Source organism: Sciurus vulgaris, assembly GCF_902686455.1.
Source record: "Sciurus vulgaris genome assembly, chromosome: 6".
In the NCBI taxonomy this organism is placed as follows: domain Eukaryota; kingdom Metazoa; phylum Chordata; class Mammalia; order Rodentia; family Sciuridae; genus Sciurus; species Sciurus vulgaris.
Window position 1 is genome coordinate 10,771,624 of NC_136466.1, and position 22,630 is coordinate 10,794,253.

A 22,630-nucleotide genomic window follows, 5' to 3' on the forward strand; every position below is an offset into this window, starting at 1 on the left:
ACTCGGTTGTCAGCCCGAACCTGTCGCAGGCTCTCCCAGCCGGTCCAGTGACCAGGAACCCATCAACCCTATGCTGAGGGCGGGCGCTGGTCCTTCTCTCCCTCGGGTTCTTTCACAGTCAGAATGTCACTTAATGTTGGTGTCACGTGTGTGTTTGGAAAAGTAGGACCCTTCTCTCCTCGTTTTTCTTATTTTTAAATAATTTCTCTTAAAGCCTAAGCCCTAATAGGGTGAAGTGGGTTGGAATGAAAACACATCAACTCTGCTGTTCTCAATAATGAACTTGAATCACCGAAAACAAAGCTCCTTACCAGGTCTCAGCCCGGCAAGTCCCGCCCATGGCACTTGGCAGGTCGTGTCTGAGAAATACCACCAGAGCCGTGTTGTGGGCCAGGAGCCCGGCTCTGTGCTCTGCTGGGGCGCTCCCTCCTCTTTCCCCCTCCCCTCTGAGCTCGATATTGCTGCCTCCTTGGATCTGTCATTTGAGGTGAGTTTCCCAGGAACCCAGGCAGTACCTGTGGAGTCACCGCCTTCAGAAGGGAGGCCTTTAGCCACCGTGCAGTTTGGCCCACAAGGAAATCTCTGCACTTCTGTCCGACCCCTGAGCTCGCGGATTCACAGTGACAGTGATGAGGCATCAGTAGTCACCATGCGTCGCCCCCGTGCTAAGTGCTCTGCAGATGCTGCTTCATTTAATTCTACCCAGCCAGGCAGGTGCTATTGCTCCTCCCATTCTACAGCAGCAGAGTGGAGCTTGGAAGCATCGGCTCATCTCCCACGTTCACTGCAGCAGAACCGGCCACGCCCCCCAAGGCCTTGCAGTTCACACAAGGAACCACCGGCTCCCGTGAAGCACAGCCTGCCATGGACCACGTGCTTCTCCCCTTGCCTGCCAGGCCCCGGGGGGTCCTTAGGCTTTCTTACTGTCACTCCACTGTCCTGCCCACAGCCTGTTGGACACCGGGCCCACACCTGGGGTAAGATAGTCTTCCTTGGGCTGCCAGCACCTGAGGGTGGTCTTAGGGGTACTTCTGCCCAGTGGGAGTACCCAAGCCCACAATGGAGTAGATGGAATCCTTTCTAGTGGTCCGAAGCAGGAGAACCAGAGAGCATGCCGTGAACCTGGGCCCTTGGTGGAAGCCATGAATGGAGGATTCCATCCGTGGAAAAGAGCGAGGAGCAGAGAAGGCAGCTGTGAGCAGGCTGAAGCTGGCAGAAAGAGAAGGCAAACCAGTGCTGCTCTCCCCCAGAATGGCCCAGCACAGGGCGTTGACGCAGCTCCTGGGGGTTCCCGGCTTCCTGGTGCCTTCGAATAGAGAGCAAATCCTTGTTACCGAAGCAGCTGAACCCTGCGTCCTGCCCCCCAGGTCAGCCTCTGTGAAGTCTACACATCACTCCTTGGGACACAGGAATGGAAGGGGCACAGGGACTCCTGAAGGGGCTGGAGCAAGCCGCCTCCCAGCTGCCACTCTTCTGAGCTCTGACCTTGACCTCCATGAATCTCAGTTGCTCCTTCCGCCATGGGAGAGGGCCAAATGAGATGCAGTCTACGAAGCCAGTGGCCCAGAGCCTCAGCATGTAGAGGTCCTCGAGGAATGTCAGCTGCTGTTGCTATTCTTAACCTGCCACCGCCTTGTAGCTCTGGAGCAGGAAGATCTGAGGCAGACAACATCCTGATGTGACAACACAGCATCAACACACACAGGTGCATGATGTGATGAGAGAGGGAAGGGAGTAGGCCTGCCCCTTCTGTAGAGAATCGCCTCGCTGGGCGAGGGCCTTTCTGAATCCCGCTCCTTTCCCGCTGTGGGAAGCTCGGGGGATATGGTTGATTCTACAGATTAAGCTTGAAGACGGAAATGAAAGAGCCAGCGAGCAGGCAGGGTTCGTCCCTCTGAAGGAGGCATCGGGACACCCATTTCCCCAGAGCCTTTAAGCCGCTTCCCTCAACACAGAAACTCCGCCACTGAGGTTCCAGTCAATCAGCAGATTTCAGCTGGGTGCCCCGCATGGCTTGCCCCAAGTGCCTCTGACAAGTCCTGCATAATTTAGGGTTCCAGTTAGGGATGCAGAAAGCTCCCAGGCTCTGGAAGCCAGTGGCCATCTGGACCTCTGAATTAGGTGCGCATGCTGTCAGAAGGAACCGTGAAGAGGTCTCGCACCCTCTCTGGGTGATGTGAATCGGAGGAGGCAGGAACTCCAAGAAGGAGGAAGAGGGAAGGTGCTCCTCGCCCTCAGCACACTCAGGGACCACTGGATAACTGCTCTGTGCTGCCCCATGCGACTCCCTAAGTCAACTGCTGTGACCCTACCGTATGCCTGTTACGTGCTCAAGACAATATTAGACCTTAAAACACGCCATGGATAAATGCAGACAAGATCCAGGCCAGATCTGCCTCTTTAGTGAAGCATTTGTGAAATGCTGGCTGTCTGCGAGCGCTGTTCTTACCACTTCCTACATGCTACTTCACCTCAGTCCCCACAATGTTCCTCTGTGACAGGCTCATTGCTAGTCCTACTTTACAGGGAGGAAAACTGACCAGGGTGGTTAAGTATCTTGCCCGATTGAATGATGGAGAGAGGGTTTGAATTCAGGCAGACAGAAGCTTTGACTTCCCTGTGCTGCCTCTGGACACTTTCTGGGGGCCATACAGCCCTGGGCCATATTCCCACTGGTGCGCTTACTGTCTCCCCACTAGACTGGAAGCCCTCTGCCGCCTGGGACCACCGCTTGAACTGATCTGCCTATGCCCCAGAGGCTTGGACGATATTTGTTGGTTGACTGCACTGAGCAGGAGCTTCAGGCAGTGCGTAGATTCCCAGCACCCCCGAAATACTGGAATATCCAGTCACAGATGACAGAGGGGAAAAAAGAGGTTCCTAGGACCAGTTTTGTTAATTTACAGCGTTATAAAGAGCTTGATCATTTAAGAATTAAGCACGTCATGTAAATCAGATCCTACTGAATGCTGCATCTCACCAAAGAGAGAAAAAAGCCCTAACAGGAAGCATCTCTTGCAGTAGCCTGTCATTACGTCTGTACACACGAACGGTACGCAGCTGGGGAGACAGTTGGTGTTGGAAAACCCCGCTCCTTCCTCCAGCCAGCAGAAAAGTAAATAATAGATGACTAATACGTGTACATCCGTCACAAGTGATGAGAGAAAAATTATAGAAACAAGCAAATTATAAAAACACAGATAACAGGGAGAAAAGAGGAGGGGAAGGAGGGAGGAAGACAGGAAAGGAAGTGACAGTGTTCAGACTAACAAGCGAAGCTGGTCTGGCCACAGGAAGGAGCTGGGGTGCTGAAGAAGAGGAGAGGGCAGGGGGCGCCCGCGAGATCCTCCCACCCAGCAGCTCCTTGGCAAGCCCACCTGCTTCCTGGGGCCTCAGGGGCCTGTCTTGCCCTGCACTCGGGCCTGGGGCTCAGTTCCTTATCAGCAACGCTGTACCGAGTAACTACCTCTCTTCTGAGCTGCAGCTCCTCGCCTGTGAAACGCAGATTAGAACAGTTCTACCTCATTGCGAAGACGCTGGGGGGTTAAATGGCAAACGCTTGATAAGTGTCAGCTGTTACAAATGGCGCACAACCTGCGCAACGGTGAGAAGGTTTCAAGAGGCCTATCCCCATTGTATAGATGGGGAAACCGACGCTTCAAAGGAAGTTCAATGACATCCCCGTAGAGGCAAGAAAGGTGAGGTGGGGAAACTCAGGGGGCTGAAGCTCTGTTCCTCAGTCCAACTTAAAAAAATAAAACTCAAAGCAAGGACAGTACTAAGCTAGTCCTTAAGAGATGCAAACGTTTCTATTCGGGAGACACTTCCACTATCTCGGGTCCTTAGCCAGTTCCATTCTTATTTCCTAGGCAGCAAGAATCAAGGATCAGAGAATCATCTCTGGATGACTGACTCAAGTTCCTAGCAAGCAGGGATTCAGGAGGGGCCTTCCTCCGAGGCACTGGCCCACAGATCAGATGACCATGCAGGCTACTCGGATGGAGGCCTGTGGGCAAGACCCCAACACCTTACCAACCAGTGGGCAAAACCGCAAAGGGCCCCCCTGCAGTGCAGGAGCGGCTGCCCCGCAGCTCCAGGTGACTGACAGGTCATTGATGTAGGCCTGGCTACATAATTATGGGGGCTCAGTGCAAAATGAAAATACAAGTGTCCTTGTCCAGAAATTGTTAAGAAGTCCAAGATGACACCAGAGCATTAAACCAAGCACAGAACCCTCCAGAGCGTGAGGCTGTATACACCTGTCTGTCTCATGCCCACAGGGCTGGGGAGTGACCTGCCTCTGACCCAGCATGTGGCCGGGGCCCAGTTCCCACCAGCACATCAATCCTGCAGAACCTGGATTCTCCACATGCGTGGGCCACACTCTGACACCTGCTGCAGGGCTGAGCTTCCTCTTCCCAGGGGAAGCAGAGGGTCAGACAGAGAGCTCCTTCCGGACAAACTCCATCTCCGCTCCAGAAGCCCCGGATGTTGGCCCCAGAGCTCAGTGGGCAGGGATGTGCACAGTCACACGGTGGACCACACGGGCACAGGGAGGGCAAGAAGAGCTTCGTAGAGGGCTGAAAGGGCAGGGAGGGAGGCTGGCTGGACTGGAGTCTGCCGCAGGCATGTGAGAGAGAAGTCCTTGGGCTACACCAGTGGAAAACCATGGCTACATAAATGTTCATAGTCTTCTCTCTTTCCCTTCCACCAAAGAATACTCAGCTTCAGCATGTTCGACTTTCCTCTTCCTCTGCCCTTGGGGAATTTTCTCTGCCAGTCAGCACTTGATTTTTGTGACACAGGCAAAATGTAGAGGGCCATGAAACTGGAAGCCGGTGTGAGAGGCAGGGCCTGAGCAAACACAAGGACCTGAAGCAAACACAAGAGCCGAAGGAAGCGAGAGACAGGCGGGGGGGCCCGGAAGGCCCCGTTGAAAGTAATCACGGGCAGGATTGGAGAAAAGTTTCTGAGAGAGACCAGGGGAAACCGCGCCGTGGGAGAGAGATGGGAGCCAGAGGAACGGAGAAGAGGGATCTTGGAAAAGGCAGCTGTTAGGATCTGCATTCCACTGTGGCGACATGAGGGTCAACAGAGAAATCTTTGACAAGTATTTTTATCTCATGCTGGGGCAGGGCCACATGGGGCATGAGCTCTATTTGGGTTCCATCGATAGTCCATGAGATGTTGATAGCTATGACATGCACGCACAGAGACACGCCAGTCACACAGCCCACGGTTCCAGACACAGATTCACCTGTAAAATGCTGGGTCCTAAATCCTCCTCTTTAGAACATCACATGCGCGTATTAAAAGCGCTGACAAGTCCTGCTGCATGGAAACCTGGACGAAGCTGCTTAATCCAACGAAACTGCCCACACTTCTTTTACCTTATGTCGCAGGATACGTTTTATTATTTCTAATCAATTTTGAAATAATATAGTTAAAAATGCTTTCCTATGCTTGCCTGTCTAGAGAGTTTAGGGAAAGTTCCATAGACACAGTCTGGTGTTTTAACTGGGCTTTCAAGGACGGAGAAGGTGAGGGGGACTTCTGAGTAATTCGGGGTGGGTGCAAAGTTCCTGCCTGGGTTTGAAGGTAGAAAGGATCTGTCAGCACTTTGACTTCTCACCTGGGGGAACCGTCCCCACCTCAGGGCCACCAGTGACCACTACGCTGGGCCGTGGGAGGTGGCCTTCGGGAAGCAGGTCACCCACCTGTTCTGAACCATGCTCATGGCCATCCAATCCACGGGGTACACATTCTTCCCGATGAGGTCCTTGAACATGATGAAGGTCTCCATCAGGAAGTCCTGCCAGAGTGGACAGAGCATAACCGTCATCCCACTTTGCAGAGAGGAACTGGCTGCAAGTGTCCAGATCCTGTGCGCTCTTAAAATTTTCCCCTTATTTTTTACAGAGACAGAAAGGGAAGGGGACCAGTTCTTCATTAAGCTAATTCACTGAAATTCATTGTTGTGCATTGTAAATGGAAGTGTAAAAGTTGGCTTCCAAGAGGCTGTTTCACAAATAAGTGGAACATGAATATGGAATAAGAAGACAATCTCAAAATAAAGCACTATTAATTCTGTCTTTGAGAATAAAGAAGTAAATGTATTCATTGATGTGGCAATTTTATAAACATCTTCCCAAATATGTATTTGAGAAGTAAATAATCGACACCATATGAATACATCTCAGGTCATTTAGCAAATAAACTATTATTTAAATGAGCATCTAATTAGCAGTGCTGTAAATACAGCTAATTCATCTGTCACACACACATGAGCAGATTAGGGGGAACGCAGATACCAGGACTCTTCTCCTCTCCTTAGAAGAGCTTCAAAGCTACTTCACCACACTCTCATATTTGCAATGGGACAAACTGGGTCTCCATCTTTGCAGAAAACAAATTCAGTACAAATCCAGAGAGCAAAACCCAGAACCTGTGACCTTCTTCAGCGGGAAGTAATAAAACCACATCGCTTGAATGCTTTAGGTGAAGCCCCAAATCCAGAGGGAGCCCCTTCAGAATTCTTTCCATAAGCAGTAGTTTTCAAATCCCTCTTAACTGCAGAATTCTTTGTTCAAAGGAAATCTCACCTGGAACCTAATATTTGAAATAGATAAAAGTAGATGGGCTCTGTGTGTGTGCGTTTGTGTGTGCATGTGTGTGTGTCAGAGTGTCAGAGCAGAGTGAGGCTAGGAAGAATATAATTTGAAAATCACTGCTTTAAGATAAATTGCAAAATTCTGGAAATGACACTGGTTCTTTTCCAGTGTCATCTGCTTCTAGGAAAAATGACCTTAGTGCTCTAGTCCCAGCTTCCACATCAGCAGAAAGGGGCCAGGATTCACCTCCACAGGCTAGCACGATGATTAAGTACACCTGTCCATCAGAGGCTTCCCACAGAGCCTGGAGCTCTGAGAGCTCACTGATGCTGGTGATGATGATGGTGGGGATTATTATTCACCCTTGCTGTCACCTGGGCAAGAGTGACTCTTGTCACAGGCACATTCCCTTCCTATGGGACGGAGAAGGCTTCTGGCTCCCAGACATAACGAACGTGGCTTCTAACTGAGAAAATGCATGTGGTGTGAGGCCAGAGCTGAGGTTCCAAGTGGACCTCTGCTGTGTTGGTCCTGTACTGCGTCAAGTCTTCATCAAGCAGACTGTGGAACTGAAGAACGTGACTCCCAACACCTACGTCACACTGCTGGGAGGAGGAGATGAGCAAGTGCGTATGTTCAATACACAGGAATTCCCTTTCCCACTTCCTCTCTGGGAATTGTTCTTTCCATAAAGGATCAAAAATTAGGAATCTGTGTTTCCTATTTCTATGCCCCAAGACATAAAGAACTTGGTAGGGGGCAGTAGAGAAACTTGGGTTATTCCTTTTATTTGTTTTTTGAGTATCCATAAAAGGGTTCCATTTCTTGCCAACCCTACAATGAAGAAGAGAATGCTGGCTCACTTCTCCCCGGGGAAAGGGCAGGGCGGTGACCACCCAGTGATTCCCCGTAGAGGGGCCACTCTCTGAGGGTGGTCCAATCTCAGCACCCTCGGTCTTCCCAGGAGAATTCAGAGCTCCTAGCAGCAGGACTGCTGACCCTGGAAGTGGAGAGTGACCAAGGGCCACACTGTCAGGAAAGTGCTCTGCTCCATCCAGGGACAGGGCAGCGTGGGTGGGACTCTGTCAATGAAGGTATATGCTGCAGAGGCCAAGGCCGCAGGCTGCAGCGATGGTCCTCTAGCAGTGGAGTCCTGAGAGGCTAGAAGAGGCAAGTTCAGGGCTGGGGATGTAGCTTAGTGATAGGGCACTTAAATAGCATCCACCAGCCCCTGGGTTCCATCCTCAGCACAGAAAAATAAATAAATAAATAAGGGGATGCAGCTCAGGGCAGTTTCCTCTGTGCACTGTCATAACCTAATACTAGCTACCTCTTCTGGATACCCACTAAGTGAGCCATACAGTGCTCCCATCCAAGCGACCTAACCAAGTTATCCTCACTTTACAGATGAGGAAACTGAGGCTTATGAGAGGTTCTCTTGCCCCCGGTCACACAGCTAGCTGGTGACAAATCCAGGATTCAAATCCAAGACTGTGTGACTCCAACACTCATGCGCTTAACCTCCAAGTGTCTGAGATTCACCAGCGTGCATTTATGGAACTGTATCTAGATCATGTGGTAGATGTTGAGACTTGACTGAGACATAGACGGAAGACATGTTCCAGAGGTGAGAGATACAAGAGAAGGGGAATCACATACACATTTATAAACTTACACACATTCAAGACCTGCGGGGCCCGAACTCATGAGAACCAAGTGCTCAAGGTGTCACCCCGCCCACCCGCTTCCGTGTCCAGCATGTCAGACTCACCACAAGGTCCGAGCTGGTCTGGAAGGTCTCGATGTAGAAGGAATAGTGTTGGTCCCCCATCTGGTTCAGGATGGCCGTCATACACGCCACAAAGTGACTCTGCAAGAAATAAAGAACACCAGGAACTAGTGAGAAGGGACAATGAGATTCATCTTTTCTATTTCCTTGACTTTAAACTGGAAAACGCCCAACCTTCCCTAGTAAGTATAAAAGGGACGTCCAAGGACAGAGAATCTCTCCTCACCGGGTGAACAGGTGAAACTTCCCCATGGGTAAATGTCTCCCTAGAGCGCGTTCATTGAAACAGCATTCACTGAACACCTATTATGTCCCTGGGACTGCAGTGCTGCAGATATGAAAATAAGACCCTACATGTGACCTCTCCTGCTGCTTGTGCATTTGGGAAAAGAGCAGTACATGGGCGTTGGGAGATCCAGCCTATCTGGAGATCCTGGAGACAGAGTCATTTTCTGTTAAATAATTTTACATGGGAAAATCCCAGCTATCTCATCTGTAAAGTAGGAAATCATCCATCCATCCATCCATATCTCCCACCAGAGGAATTATCAAAAGGATCTGAGATCAAAGCAAGTGATTTATTTGCATTCACCAATATATCACAATGAAACCCATTCTTCTGTATAATTAAAATGCACTAATAAGCAAAAAAGGATCCATTGGGTCCAACAGCACAACAGCACCTTGGTATACATTAAAGCTCCCTGTAGAGGGACCAGTTACTGGATCATTATGAATTAGCCAGAGGGAGAAGCCAGTAGCTCCTGGGGTAGGATAAGAAATGAAGAGATGGGACCTGCTCTCCGTGAGCTAATGGTCTAGTTGGCAAAGCACAATTAAATTCAGGACAGAGGAAGTTCAAGACCTGGATCTGTGGAGCACAGCAAGGGCCAGAAGGATTCAGACATGAGAGAAACCAAGGTGGAGAGCTGGAGGGGTCTGGAAGGATCCCTGGGAGCAGAGGGGCAGGGAACACACCCTTCCACACACCAAAGACAGCAGCTTGGCCGTTCCTGCTTTCTTGCTCCGAACTGGGAGGGTCGGTTTTTGGGTGTGTCTTCTACTCATGTCCATATCTACAGGCAATAGGAGGGAGACCTGGTAAAGGAAGCGCTGGCCACTGATCCAGCAGCCTTGAGAAGCCACTCTCAGCTGCCCCTGCACGATCCCCTAGGGGCTGCCATTTTGACTGGAGGGGGGTCCCTCATGGCCCAGCCCAGTGCAGATAACTAGAGATGGACCAGGCTGTCATGCAGGTGTCTCTAGGGACCCCCACTCTAAGAGTCCCTAGAAGTTTTATGTTTGGAAGAGGTAGGTAGGCTTGGAAGTTTTATGTTTGAACCAAAAATCAGGGTTGGGATCACACACTGCTACCTTTGTGTAAGTTCTTTTGTTAAAAAATATAACAAACATTAATCCCCTGCCAGAGGGTTTACAATTTTGTTCCAGTGCTGGAGCAGCATCCTCGGTGACCCTGGGAGGCCCCTTTGCATTCCTTCTCAGGAACCCTTTTGGGTAACTGAATGTCTCTTAGGCTTCTATTCACCAAAGTAGCTTCCAAAGACACAGATTGCCATTTGCTTCCGGGTTCTTTTCAATTGAGATAGTCTGTTTCCCTGCCAGCAGGACTGGCTATGCAATTTGTGGGACCCAGAACCAAATAAAATATAGGGCTCCTGTTTAAAATGATGGAGAATTTCAAAATGCATGCAGCCTTTTAAAGCAAGGGACTCTGTATGATTAAGCAGGTCACTCACACAGGACGCTAGCCCAGCTGGCCGGTGACCCCCACACTCACCCACCATAAACATTTAGAAAACATGCGGATCTGGCAGAGAGCACGAACCGGGGACTCTCAGGAGTACAGACCAATGGCGCTCGGGGACGGGACTGGCAGCCTCTACATGGGCCACACCCCCTCTATGATCTGCAGTGAGATCCTCTCTCCTGCTCAGGCTCCAGCGAGTGGTGAGTTTTGAAATTATTCACCCCTTTCAAACCAGACCGAACATCCATCCCCATCTCTACTAACTTAACCAGGTCCCACTAAGTCAAGAAATGAACTTACTTCCTGTTTATACCTCTGAGCCAGCTGGAAGTGAGCAAGAAGGAATCCTAGGGCTTAAAGGGTGTAGAAGTGGGCGCGTGTGCGTGTGCATGTGTGTATCCGCACACAAGCCCCTGCTTCCTCTACTCCCTGTCTCCTCTCCCTTCCTGCAACAATTCCGCCTGTGGCCACTAGAGGGCTGTTCCACACAGTAGCTGCTGTGCAGTTTGTTCGGCTTCTTATTTATTCCTACGTGAGCAGACCCACTACACTTCTTGCATATAAACAGTGAAAATTACAACATAAAGGACTTATTTTTCCTTCTTTTGGAGTTATTCTGCTGCTGGTCAAAGCCTGGCTCGTTGGGCAGGGAAGAGGGACATCTCCTGCAGGTAATCCCACTGCTAAGGTAAGAGATGTGGGAAGGTTTTATTTGTGTGTGTGATGGATGATCTTCTTAGAGAAAACGCTGTCGCCTCTTAGTTTACTTCTAAAGCTTTGGTTTAAGCGAGCGCTGGGATTGTGAGCTTGCATGGGTGTGTGGGGGGGGGGCAGTGAAAAGCCCACCGTGTCACAAGTGCTAGCTGCCCAAGGCATAGGTCTGGAATGCTTGTTATTGCCAATGGCTTGATTTGAATTTGAAGGGGGGAAAATGCAAAACCCAGACCTGGGAGCTCACTTTGCTTGGCATTACCTTGAAAAGGCTCCCTTGTCTGAAGCCCTGTTTAAGGAAACTTCTCTGCTTCCTTGAAAAGGAAAAAAAAAAAAAAAAATCAAGGAGCAGGATTGCAGTTCCTATTACAGTGACCATTTCATGAAAGAAACCACTATTGTTTTATTAGGAGTTGGTTAGTATGCTAGAGTTTGTGGATCGATGAAAATTACTTTTACCAGCTTGTTAATTTCTTTGTTCCAACTGCCACGTAGAGAGACCCAGCTGGGTGCCTTTCCTTCCCGTAGGATTTGTAGTGTGATGTGACTGAAGTTTGCACAAGTTACCTGCATTTGGCTGTTAATGAAAACTGACAGTGTTTGACTTCCAGCTGGAAGCACCTCGTTTCCATACTGTAGCGTCTAGCCACTTGGTATCAGACCCCTCAGAAATCACACCAATATGACCGATCGAAACCTGAAATGGAGCAAGACACCGGTAGCAGGTTTCTGTTCAGAAAAGGCTCTTCTCTGCCATTTGAATTTTAAAAAACCACTTTGTCACAATGACAGAGTGATGGAATAACATTATGCTTCTCTGGCATGTGTCCCTTTTCCAGTAATATTTTCACAATGGCAATTCCATCTTGCCCCCTCCCCTTTTACAAGTTTGAGACCATGTTTCCACATCCACCATGACTTAAAATTTTAGAAGGAACTGGATCAGACTGCATCCGCCCTGGCAATTGAGACAGCCCTAACATTGACATTGCTCAAACTTTATAGCAAAGGAGCTCAAACTCCCAGCCCAAGAGCAACCTAGAAGAGCCTGAATAATACTGTGTGGGGACTGTGGGGGCGGGGACCCAGTAGTCCAGGCTAGCAAGAATCCCCACTTCTCATCCCTGGCAGAGATTCTGAGATCGGCATATATTTACTACCAAGGCATGAGGCAGTCACTCACCCATACCCAAGCAGCATGCCAGGTGCCTGGATAGGAAATTGCTTCCTAAAACGGAATACCAGTGGGACTTGCATATTAAATTCCAGAGAGAAATTGAATCCGAGACTCTGGTGCAAACCAAGCAGAGTCACCTCGCTCCGATCGGGGTTGGTTAAAATGTGGCTAATGAATCACAGCATGAAGAGACACGGTTTGAAACTAGGTCAAACGTGTAAAAATAAGTACAGTCATCACAGGCACTTGGCTGATGAGGGCTCCTTAACGCTGAGAGTGGCGGGGCTTATCTGCCATGCAGGACACTCTTCTGCAAGCGCAGGCGATCAATGCTTGTAATTAATTCAGCTCATCAGTCAGTACGTGGGGAGGTCATGCACACCTGGGAGAGCGCTGGAGCTCCGAGGGAAACAGTGGGGGTCTCTTCACTGCATGATGGCAAAAGAGAAGAGAACCCTAACACCGTGTGGCCACAGTTAATTAGCTCAGATGCTGGGCGATTTCGATGTGGATAGTAGCCCTCTCCAAACCCTGGCACTCACTTCTTTGCACTAAAAAATGGTCATTATCATCATATTAATAATGCCAACAGTTTTGGTACACAACATTCAACTTCAACATATCTACTTAACACCCTCTATTGCAAACACACACACACACACACACACCCAGGACTCCTGCAGTACCCAGTGCCGAGCGAAGCAAGGAAGAGTCTACAGGGTTTGCTCTGCCTGGGAGAACAAGCAAAGCGGAGGAGCGGGGCCCTGCGGTTGAGGAGGCACCCAGTCACCTGAGGTTAGTGGGAGTGAGGAGATCGCAGAGGGAGGGAAAGAGCAACTTTGGGAGCTTGCTACCTAAATGCCAACATTACTATGCGATGCCAGCTGGTGACACGTTGCTATAGTAACTTCAAATAATGTGCACGACCAAAATAAAATAAAATATAGGAAGCGCCAAGGAGAGGAGATGAAGGAAAGTTTGCAGGCAAGGGGAGGCTCCTAGGGAGATGGAAAGTTCTTCCCTGGAGTTATCCTTTGGAGACTAGAGGTGGCCAAATGTCACTCTCAGGTTGCTTCTCTGTTCACCCCCATGCCTGCCGTGTGGTTATGTAATGGGTTTTATTCTTGGATAAAGCTCGTGCTGTCTGTGTGGTGATCCGGGACTGGAGGTGGGAGGGACAGTGCCAGGAGAAACAAGGACTTAAAACCCATTCATCTCAGAACTTCGTCAGGCTGCTCGGAGTTGTAATTTGGAGTACTCTTTGGGACAGCCAAGGTGCACATTCTCTTGTGACATCCACCCAGTTCCAGACACCATGCGAGGTGTCAAGGGTACAGAGGTGAGCAGGACAAAGAGCTCACATCTGGTTCTACCAGGACGGAGAGTCTAGAGTGGGCCTGGGAAACAGCCTGAGTGCAGACCTCAGCTCAACCTCTCTCCCGTCTCGTGACCTTGAGCAGGGTCTCATCCATCAAGGAGGATCAAAACATTTCTTACTTCATACGGAATAAAGGATCAAAATTAGTTCTTATAAAGAACTTAGAAGGCAGAAAGCCCTCAATAAATATCAGCTATGATTACCATTGTCTTGTTGCTGACTGTGGTCCAGAGAAACTAGTCAGATTAGCTAATTAAAATTCCTGACCTGGATGGAGGAAATGATGATTCTGTCTCCCCACGTACCTGCGGACACATCAAGTGCTCCCAGGCGGAGCTAAAGGCCGTGCCCTTCGACTGGGAATAAGCTGCCAGTTAGCAATGTGCCTCAAGTCCAGCTGTTTAGTAAATCAAGTGTGTGCCTCTTGGAGCAGAGCATGCTGGGAGAGTTCTTTTATTTGGGGACAGTTGCTGGCAGGTAGGAAAAGTGACAACAGTGCCCAAATTGTTCAAAGGCAGGAAATACAACTGTCTTTATTGATAACTCAGTCCCCCAGCTGCTTGATGGTAGGACATGGCTGTCACTGTGCCATGACATTCTTTGGGGATCCTGCTGTGTGACACAGTAAACCAAGTCACCTTTCTGTTTGGGGAAGTCGGTTGGTGGGCACCGAGTTTGGGGTTTTGTGTGATCTGCTACGTGTCAAGCGGGGAAGATTGCAGCAAAATGGAAAGGTGCCTCCTGGATGCGGTGTCCTCTAGATGTCCCCTGACATGTCCATCTGTGCACACGGTGTCCCAGGAAGGTGGCGGTGAACACCCCTTCCTGACACAGTGGGCATTGGAGATGGGTCAGCTCTCGAGCACTCACCAGGGCCAGCTGCAGGCACGGTGTCTGCTCAGAGAGCCATCCTGGCTGGCCAGGGGCAGGAGGGAGTGTGGCGAGGCGGCTGGAACCAGGGCTAAGAGGAGCTGCGTTCCCACAATGCTTGCTTTGAAGCCCGCCTCTCTGATCCTGGCTGGAGTCCGGGCTGTGGCTCTGCGGTGTGAGATCACATTAGATCTTCCCAGGGACACAGTGGACGTTTAACCACAGGGGGAGGCGGAAGGAAAGCAAATCCCATCCATCCTTCCCACTGCCCAGGTGTCTCCCTGCATCCTCTCCTGCATCTCTTCCTGCTCCTCTTGGCAATCCCACAAGGTCAGCTCTGCACCCATTTTACAGAGGAAAAAAGTGAGATGCAAGGAGGCCAAGCAGACATTCGAATGTCATCCTAGATGGACATTAGGATGTGGTAGTGCAGGAACTGAGACCTGCATTATTGCATGTCCCATGTCAGCACAGTCTGTCCCGTTGGGAGGGACGTGGACATGATTCATTGCTGTCTCTCGAGGCTCTAGTGTGTAACTTGCATATCGCATGGGTTCAACAGACATTAGATGAGAAACTGAATTTACTGTAGTATCCACTATTTCTACAAGAATGTCCAGGGACCCCCTCCACAAACTCTGAAAAGCTGGGGTTATGCCTTGACCACCTTTACTCCAGCAAAGGCTGGAAATGCAAGATTTTGTTCTAATTCCGGACTTCTGGTTCCCTAACTATAGCTGGCTTCTTCAACTGGGTTCCTTCAAGCCAGAACGAGATCTCTCTTTCACACATTACTTAATTCAACGAGTATTCTTGAATACCTACTATGTGCAGGGCATGGTTCTGGTAGTGGATATGCATCAGTGAATGAGGTTCACGGTGGCTCTGCTCTTGAGGACCAAAGTGATTCGTTCTACTAGCGAAGTCTTACAGAAAGATGGAAGGGGACTAATTTCAACAGGGTAGACAGTGGCCTCTTTGCACACTGATGTTTGAGTTGAAAACTTGAATGACTGATGAGAATGGGTGATGCAAACATCTGGAACAGCATCCTGGTCTAGTGGAGAGTAGGTGCAGAGACCCTGGCATGTGGGCCCCCTGCAGAGCCAGGGAAGGCTGAGTGGGTGAAGAAAACGATGATGTCAGAGAGACAGGTAGGAGCTAGGCCCCATGGGTCCCTGAGGGGCAGGTGAGAGTCTGGATTTTGTTCTAAGTGCAAAGTGATGCCCTCCACCTGGGTTTTAGGAAACTCACTCTGGCGCTGCTTGATACCAGATTGACTCTAAAGAAGCGGTTTCCATGCCTTAGCCACAAGTCCATCTCCAAGGTACCACACTGGAGTTGTTCCCAGGGTCATGGGTCCATGAAATGTGCAAATTATATTCTCAGTGTTGACACTTCCTCATTCCTGGTGGTGGCCTCCCTCCTAGCAAGCACTTTTCACAGAATGATTACTTTGAAGGAGAACATGGCCCTCTTCCGGTGGAAGCGGACATGGACTCTCTTGCTTTGTGTAGATTCCATTTGTGTTCAGGTTCAGGGGCTCATTGCTCAGCCTGCTCCTGGCTGCTCCCAGCTAAAGCCATCTGAGTCTGGGGGAGTAATCTGAGAAGCCAGACACCCCTGTTTTTAACTTAACAGAAGATAATTTTTGTTTCTAACTCCATCTATGGAGGTGTGGGTGTAGAGGGTCACAAATTTGATTGCAAAAAGAACAGTCTCAGAAACAAGGATTTATTCTTGGTGCATACACCAGTGTGGGCTTCCAAGCTTCATACTGAGTGTTTTAGGAAAGATTATGCAGGAGAGTCTGTTTTGAGTCCTGGACCATATGGTATAGTCCTCAGCTCACACCTCCCTGGGAAAAATCAAAACCAGGAGCATCACCAGGGTGTGGGCCCAGGCTGCATGTCCTAAGCAGTTCCTCACCTTCTCCTGCAAGTATGTGCATCCAGGTGATGATGACTCCAAGGTTCCCCTTCCACAGGAAAAAGTGCCACAGAAGGGTAGTAAGTCTGGGTGGGAGGAATTGTGGGCTAAACAATAATAGTAACTTAAAGGGTGAACCAGGTGTCAGATACTGTGCTGGGTCCTCTATTTCTCCATCTGTAAGGACATTTATAGGGTGATAGCAAGGGAAGAGAAGAACTTTTCTAACTCCATCGATGGAGGTATGGGTGTGGAGGATCACAAATCTGATTGTAAAAAGAACAGTTTCAGAAAGAGCAGCTCTTATCAGTAAGGAAGTAATGTGCTAAACGCTGCTGAAAAGCACCCTGGCAGTCAGAGCAACTGAAGGTCAGTGTGTGCTTGCTACTGGCCAACTGCTGGACACGCCTGATCCTTTTCCTCTCAACACTTAGTAGATGTTGGTGATACCATCTGCATTTGACAGATGAGGAGACTGAGCATCAGAAAGATGATATGAGTGGCCTAGATCAACTTGATCCCAGACTTCTCTTGTTTTCTGTAGAAAGAAGAAAAAGTCTATTGCTTTGTAAACATGAAATAATCTTCTTGTAATTAAGATTAAGTAACACCTGGAAGCACAATGGAGTACAAGTGTCTAATATGTTCATTTCACCCCCACTCCTGCTGGCAAACAAACTTTGAATGTCAGGAAACATCACTCTGGGCATCTTTTGTGCCTATATAGTGACGGAGGAAGGGAGGGATGGACAGATGGATGGATGGACCAAGGGATGCCTGGATGAATGCATGGCTGGGTGGATCCTGCGTGGTGCCAGTCGATGATGCAGGCAGATAGAACAATTGATAAGGCTGGGCAGGGATAGAAGTGGCCTTCTGGGTGAATGTGCTCTGTGGCTATGAATCTCCCTTGACTTTAGGCTCAGCTAAGGACACCTTTCCAGGTTCTGCATTGCTTAGGGATCTAAATGACAGGAAGGATTCTGTATGGGACACTAATGTCCTATGCCAGGAAATGCATCTGATTTCCCGGGTAAGTAGCTGTGCTGGAAGGCTCTGGACACACCCTGGGTCCTGGGATGGAATCCCAGTTTGGTTTGGCGTTCTCTGGGACGTGGGACAAATTGCTTGACCTCCTTGAGCCTCAGCTCCCTCTTTGTGATCTGGGATAACAATTTCTGCCTCTGTTGGACCACTGGGAGGGAGAAGTCAGAAGATGTGTGCAGAAGGTCCCACGTAGGCCTGGCGCTCAGAGGTCTTCAAAGGGACACCTCACAGTCTCAGCCCCTCCCTCATTCTCCAGGAGCAGTTGTCCGTCATCCGGGACATGTGTGGGTGGACCCGGGGAGGATGCTTTCACCTTCTTCGGACCAGGGGAGTTGTAGGAGGGTACGGATCTGCGTGGTCTCTCCCTGCCTGTCCCCCCGGCCCAGCTGCCATGTTCGAAATGGTGGAGGCACAGCCAGCAAGCAGGTTCAGGCAGCTAGGTGGCCAGGCAAGGTGTTTCCAGGCGGGAAGACCCCTCTGCGGGTGAAAGGCTTTCTCAGGCGCTTCCTTCCTGAGGGATGAGGAAGGGCAGAGGAGGCCCCATTTTAACCTCAAGCCCAGCTTAGCCAGCCTCTCCAGCGCCTCCTTCTACCTCACCAAATAAGTTTAGCTGCCCTACCGCAAGGAATCTGCTGGTCGTAGCACACAGACCAGGTCTGGTGACAGATTGTTGGGTCTGGGTGTGGGCGTAGGGGTGTGCCCTTCCAACACAGCACCGCTCAACTGTGCCTGCAGACCTGAACCGTGGCACACCAGTGGTGGGATTCCCCCTGATGGTGGAAAGTCTGTCCCACTTCCCAGGCAACGCCCCACTCATTCCCAATTCATCAGCTAATTAGCAAATATTTATTTAGCACCTATCATGTCTACAAGGCTAGCCAGGGATGATCATGGTCTATACCCTGAAGGTCTGACTATCAGAGAGTGTCTATCTGTCTGCCTGCCTATAGCTGTCTGTCTATCTGTCTCACAGTGGTTCACAGTTAGGGACAGTTTGGCCTCTAAAGGGCATTTAACTGTCTGGAAACATTCTGGGTTGTCCTAAGGGGGTTGCTGCTGGCACGCATTGGGTAAAGGCCAGGATGCTAGGAAAACATCCTACAAAACAGGACCTTGTCCACAGCAAAGAGTGACTTGCCCAACTTGTCACTAGCACTCAAGTGGAGAAACTCTGGGCCTTGAAGAGAAAGATTCACTTCGATGCTGAGTGACAAGTATAAACTGGGTTTCACGGGTGATGTTTGCTCTAGGCTTTTGAGAAGCGGGGACAGCCTTTGTGGTTAGGAATGATCAGGGAAGATTTCACAGAGCATGAAGATTTGAGGAGTTACAAGGTTGAGAGAGAGATTAAGAATGGGAAAGGACATCTTAGATCTATAATAGAAACTGCATTTCATGTTATAATTTGATTAATTCAATTGATTGGTGGTGGCCGCCTAGAGAGCTGTGTCGGGAATGATTCTAAGGCCAAGTCTTAGCTCAGCAGGAAAGAGTGTGGTGATCGATTAGTGATGTCTGCCAGAGGAGCAGGAGGGAGAGTGATGGCACAGATGCTGAGAAGGCACTGTTCCACTTTCAGATGTTTGAGCAGGATGGGGACAGGGCACCCACAGAGTGCGCGGGAGCTTTGGTAGAGCAGAAGTTCACAGATGGAGATGGAGGGGGCGATATGTGGAGGGGCCAACTGTGGAAGGGCCTTGAACGCCAGGCAGGGGAACTTGATCTGTAGGTAACGGGAAGCCACACAGGCATGCCCAGTGTGCTTTCTTCAGGCCAGCCCTGCCAACAAAGTCTTGGGAACTAAAGAAAGCTACTCAAAGTCCTCACTGCTCATTTCTATAAAGGGAGTACTATTTCATCTGTTAATGGTAAAAACTGGCAGAATCATCACACTCTGGCTTTTATGAAGCTGATCCCAATGATGAAAAAAATCCTATGAAGCTGAACTCAGAGATAACTGTTTGAAAAGCCGACTCCAAGGGTTCACATTAATGAGCTCCCGTAAAGCCCTTTTGGACAGAGCATTCCTTCTGATGTTGCTCGGGTGGGGGGAGAAAAAGGCCCAAGGCAGAGAGGGGCGAAAGGGAGTGGAAGCCCATTCCTGGGCTCGTGTGGCACCTGACCCCCTGGCGAGGACACCGCTCTGCCAGCTGATCCTGTGCTTCCTGCGGCCCCAGCTCCAGGGCAGGGCAGGCTGACTCCTTCTCGGCTGCCTCCTCCCTCTCTGGAATGCTCCTTCATTGATTGATGGGTTTGCAATTTTCCAAATGACATCATGCTTGATTTCCCCCCCTTCCCTCTGCTCACCTCTTGCCTCTTAAATTCCCATTTGTCCCACTTCCCTGTCCTTTGGAATGGTAGCAACACCTTCCGATTATTGTCCTCTGCAGTCCGCAGTAGCTGCCTGCAGACTCCCTCTCCCCGTCATCATTAATAAAGGTGACACTGCAGCTTGGCGTGGATGCAGGTCCTCCCCCACCTGCCCCACCTCCATGTCTGGGAGCGGAAGCCTCCCTGGCCAGAGCCCTGCCTTGGAAGCTCTCCTGATGCACCCCGTTTCCGTCCTGTGCCTGTGCTCCGGTCCACACTCAATTAAAGAAAAATCAAGTGACACAATGAAAAATGCCATCGAGAGAGCTGGCCTGGTGGTGCCTAGATATCAGATCAACTTACTAAAGCCTCATATCTACTAATTCCATCTAGAAAAGAAAAAAGATGTCACAGTTGTCTGGACTGATTTGTTCCCTTAATCCCCCGCTGAGTCTTTCACCCTGGAAGGCCTGGAGAAATCCGGGCAAAAGTCTAATCAAAGTTAAAGCTCACACTTGGAGATCCGATGGGGAAGGTGCTCCCGGAAGCTGTCCTGCTAGCCTCCTGGCAGCACAGGTAGGAAGACCACAGCCCCGAGAGGTTGGGTGGCTTCCAAAGTCACACAGCCTCTACTACCCTCCAAACAGTGGTTCCCAGCCCTCCAAGTTCCCATGAGCAAAGGGACATTTTTCCCCACCTTATATCAGCCAAGCAATTGTTCTGGCACCTGGGATGAATGGAACTCCATTCATAACAAGGGCTGTCCTTCCAGAGACATGTTCTTTTTTTTATCCTCCTCAGCACATGGGCTTCCAGGACTGGGCAGAACCAGAAATTGAGCACTAATTTCATCTTTCAAAAAAAAATGAATAGGTGTCTCTATGACCCCTATTTATCCTGCTTTGATCTATTATATTCTATGCCCAGTATTCAAACCTGGTTGAGAACATCAAATTAAAAACCAAACCATTGATCACCCAAGTCACTCTGTGATGACAGTCATCTGAATACGCATTTAAGAGCCTCGGCAGGGCCCGGTGGGCGGAGAGGCTGTGCTCACTTGGCTTCACCTGGAGAGCTCCCACCCGGCACGCTTGGGCCTCCCCGGCCACGGCAACGCTTTGTTCAGCCGGCCCAGGGCGTGCCAAGCAATTGAATTTATAGTCAACATTTAAAACCCAGAAGAGATTGCCTGAGATCCTGGCTACTTGGCGTCTCCTGGACACTTAGGAGACAGGCAGTCCCGGGCTGCACTCTCACACTGTGCTGCCTCCAAGGGAACTGGGGGGCCATGCACCCTCCAGGTGACCAGGGCCCAACACATTCCATGGTGGCCCATCCATCACGGTTTGCTAGAGACTTTTCTAGCGTTAGTACCAAAAGTACTGTGTCCTGGGACACCCTCAGTCCAGGCAAACCAGGACAGTCAGTCACGTAGTTATCATTCTTGTTACTCACCTGGCCCTAGTGGGCCCTGCGTGGGTGACTTTGCCCCGCTCCCACATGCTCACATGCCTCCCAGGATGACGTTGAGGTGCCCACCCGAGTCCTGCCCTGCCTGACTCCTACAGACCTCTGGTCTCAGCTTCTCGTCACTGTCTCAGCTTTTGCACAGACAATGTGATATCCACCCAAGTGTGATGTCCTCCTCCAGAAGGCTTTCCCGACTCCACCTGATCCTCTTTGTCCCAGGCAGACCAGGGCACCCCTGCCCTGCACCCCAATCATACTCAATTATTTTCTTGCACACCTTGCCATCAACACAGCATCAAGTGAGTGGACCTTTCCGAATGACCTGGAAGAAGTCTGAATTGTGATAATACTGAAAATCCTGAACACTGTGCACTTGAAGTTGAAGATCGTTTCTATGCAGTTGTGAGATCTGCATGTGATTTGTTTTAGTCGGCTTTTTTGCTTGGGTGACTAAAAGACCTGAGCAGAACGATTGTAAAGGAGGAAGAGTTTATTTGGGGGTTCATGACTTCAGAGGTCTCAGTCTACAGACAGCTGGTTCCATTCCTTGGGGCTCGAGGTGAGGTAGAACATCATGGGGGAAGAGTGTGGCGGAGGGAACAGCTCACATGGTGATCAGAAGGCACAGAGAGAGACTCCACTCGCCAGATACCAAATATATACCCCAAAGGCACACCCCCGATGTTCCACCCGCTCCAGCCACACCCTGCTCGCCTCCAGTTACCACTCAGTGAATCCCATCGGGGGTCAATTCGCTGATTGGGTTAAGGCTCTCATAACCCAGTCACTTCCTCGCTAAACCTGCTCGCATTGCCTCACACATGAGCTCTTGGGGGACACCTCACACGCAAACCCTAACATGATTCATCCAAATGAAAAATGGGAGTTATCCGGCAAGTTACCTGCGCCTACTCCATGGCCATATTCAGCATCACAAAGTCTGCAGAGACCCGGGCCTTCTGAACACTGCCATCTATCCTCCTCCTGGCCATATGTGGTGGCATCTTAATCACAAGTCCAAGTGTCTCCCCAGCTCAGACCTGGAGATCCTGCAGGGCAGGGACCCTTTCCAGTCCGGTACCCTCCATGCCTGACTCGCAGCAAGTGCTCTGTGGAGGTTTCCCAGGTGGGTGGCTGAACTCTCATCAAAGAGGCAGAGATCGGCTGTGATTTTAAAGGGAAAGCGTCTTAGTTGTCCCCATGTCCCCAGGGCCTTGGGAGCCTAGCTGATTTCCCAGAGCTGTACTCTGAGCTGGAGCAACCAGTCTACCCTGGGGTCAACTGTCATTCTCCGGGCCAGTTCTCATAAGATCATAAGACTACACAGTATTGACAGTTTCAGGGTCCTTTCTGATAAATAGGGAGAACTCCAGGAAGATTTTCACTCTCTGAAGATCACACGTCTGACTTCCGCTTGGACGTCCCCTTTGGCCCCATAGGCAGCTCTCTGACAGGGAGACCTCTCCCCTCCCTCTCAGACCTCTCTCTCAGACCCGCCCACTCACCCCAGGCAGGAACTGGGCCACAGCTCCTGATTCCACTCTCTCGCTCCTCCCACGCTCCGCGC

General features: G+C 50.1%; 1 protein-coding gene across 1 annotated transcript in view; it reads right to left on the reverse strand.

Moving 5' to 3' along the window:
- DOCK2 (dedicator of cytokinesis 2) overlaps positions 1-22,630 on the reverse strand; it is a 407,460-nt gene that overhangs the window by 94,287 nt on the left and 290,543 nt on the right. The window contains exons 28-29 of the mRNA XM_079145391.1: positions 8,383-8,481; positions 5,718-5,812 (exon numbers count right to left, since the gene is read on the reverse strand). Coding sequence (XP_079001517.1) covers positions 5,718-5,812; positions 8,383-8,481 — 194 coding nt within the window. The remainder of the gene's footprint in view (positions 1-5,717; positions 5,813-8,382; positions 8,482-22,630) is intronic.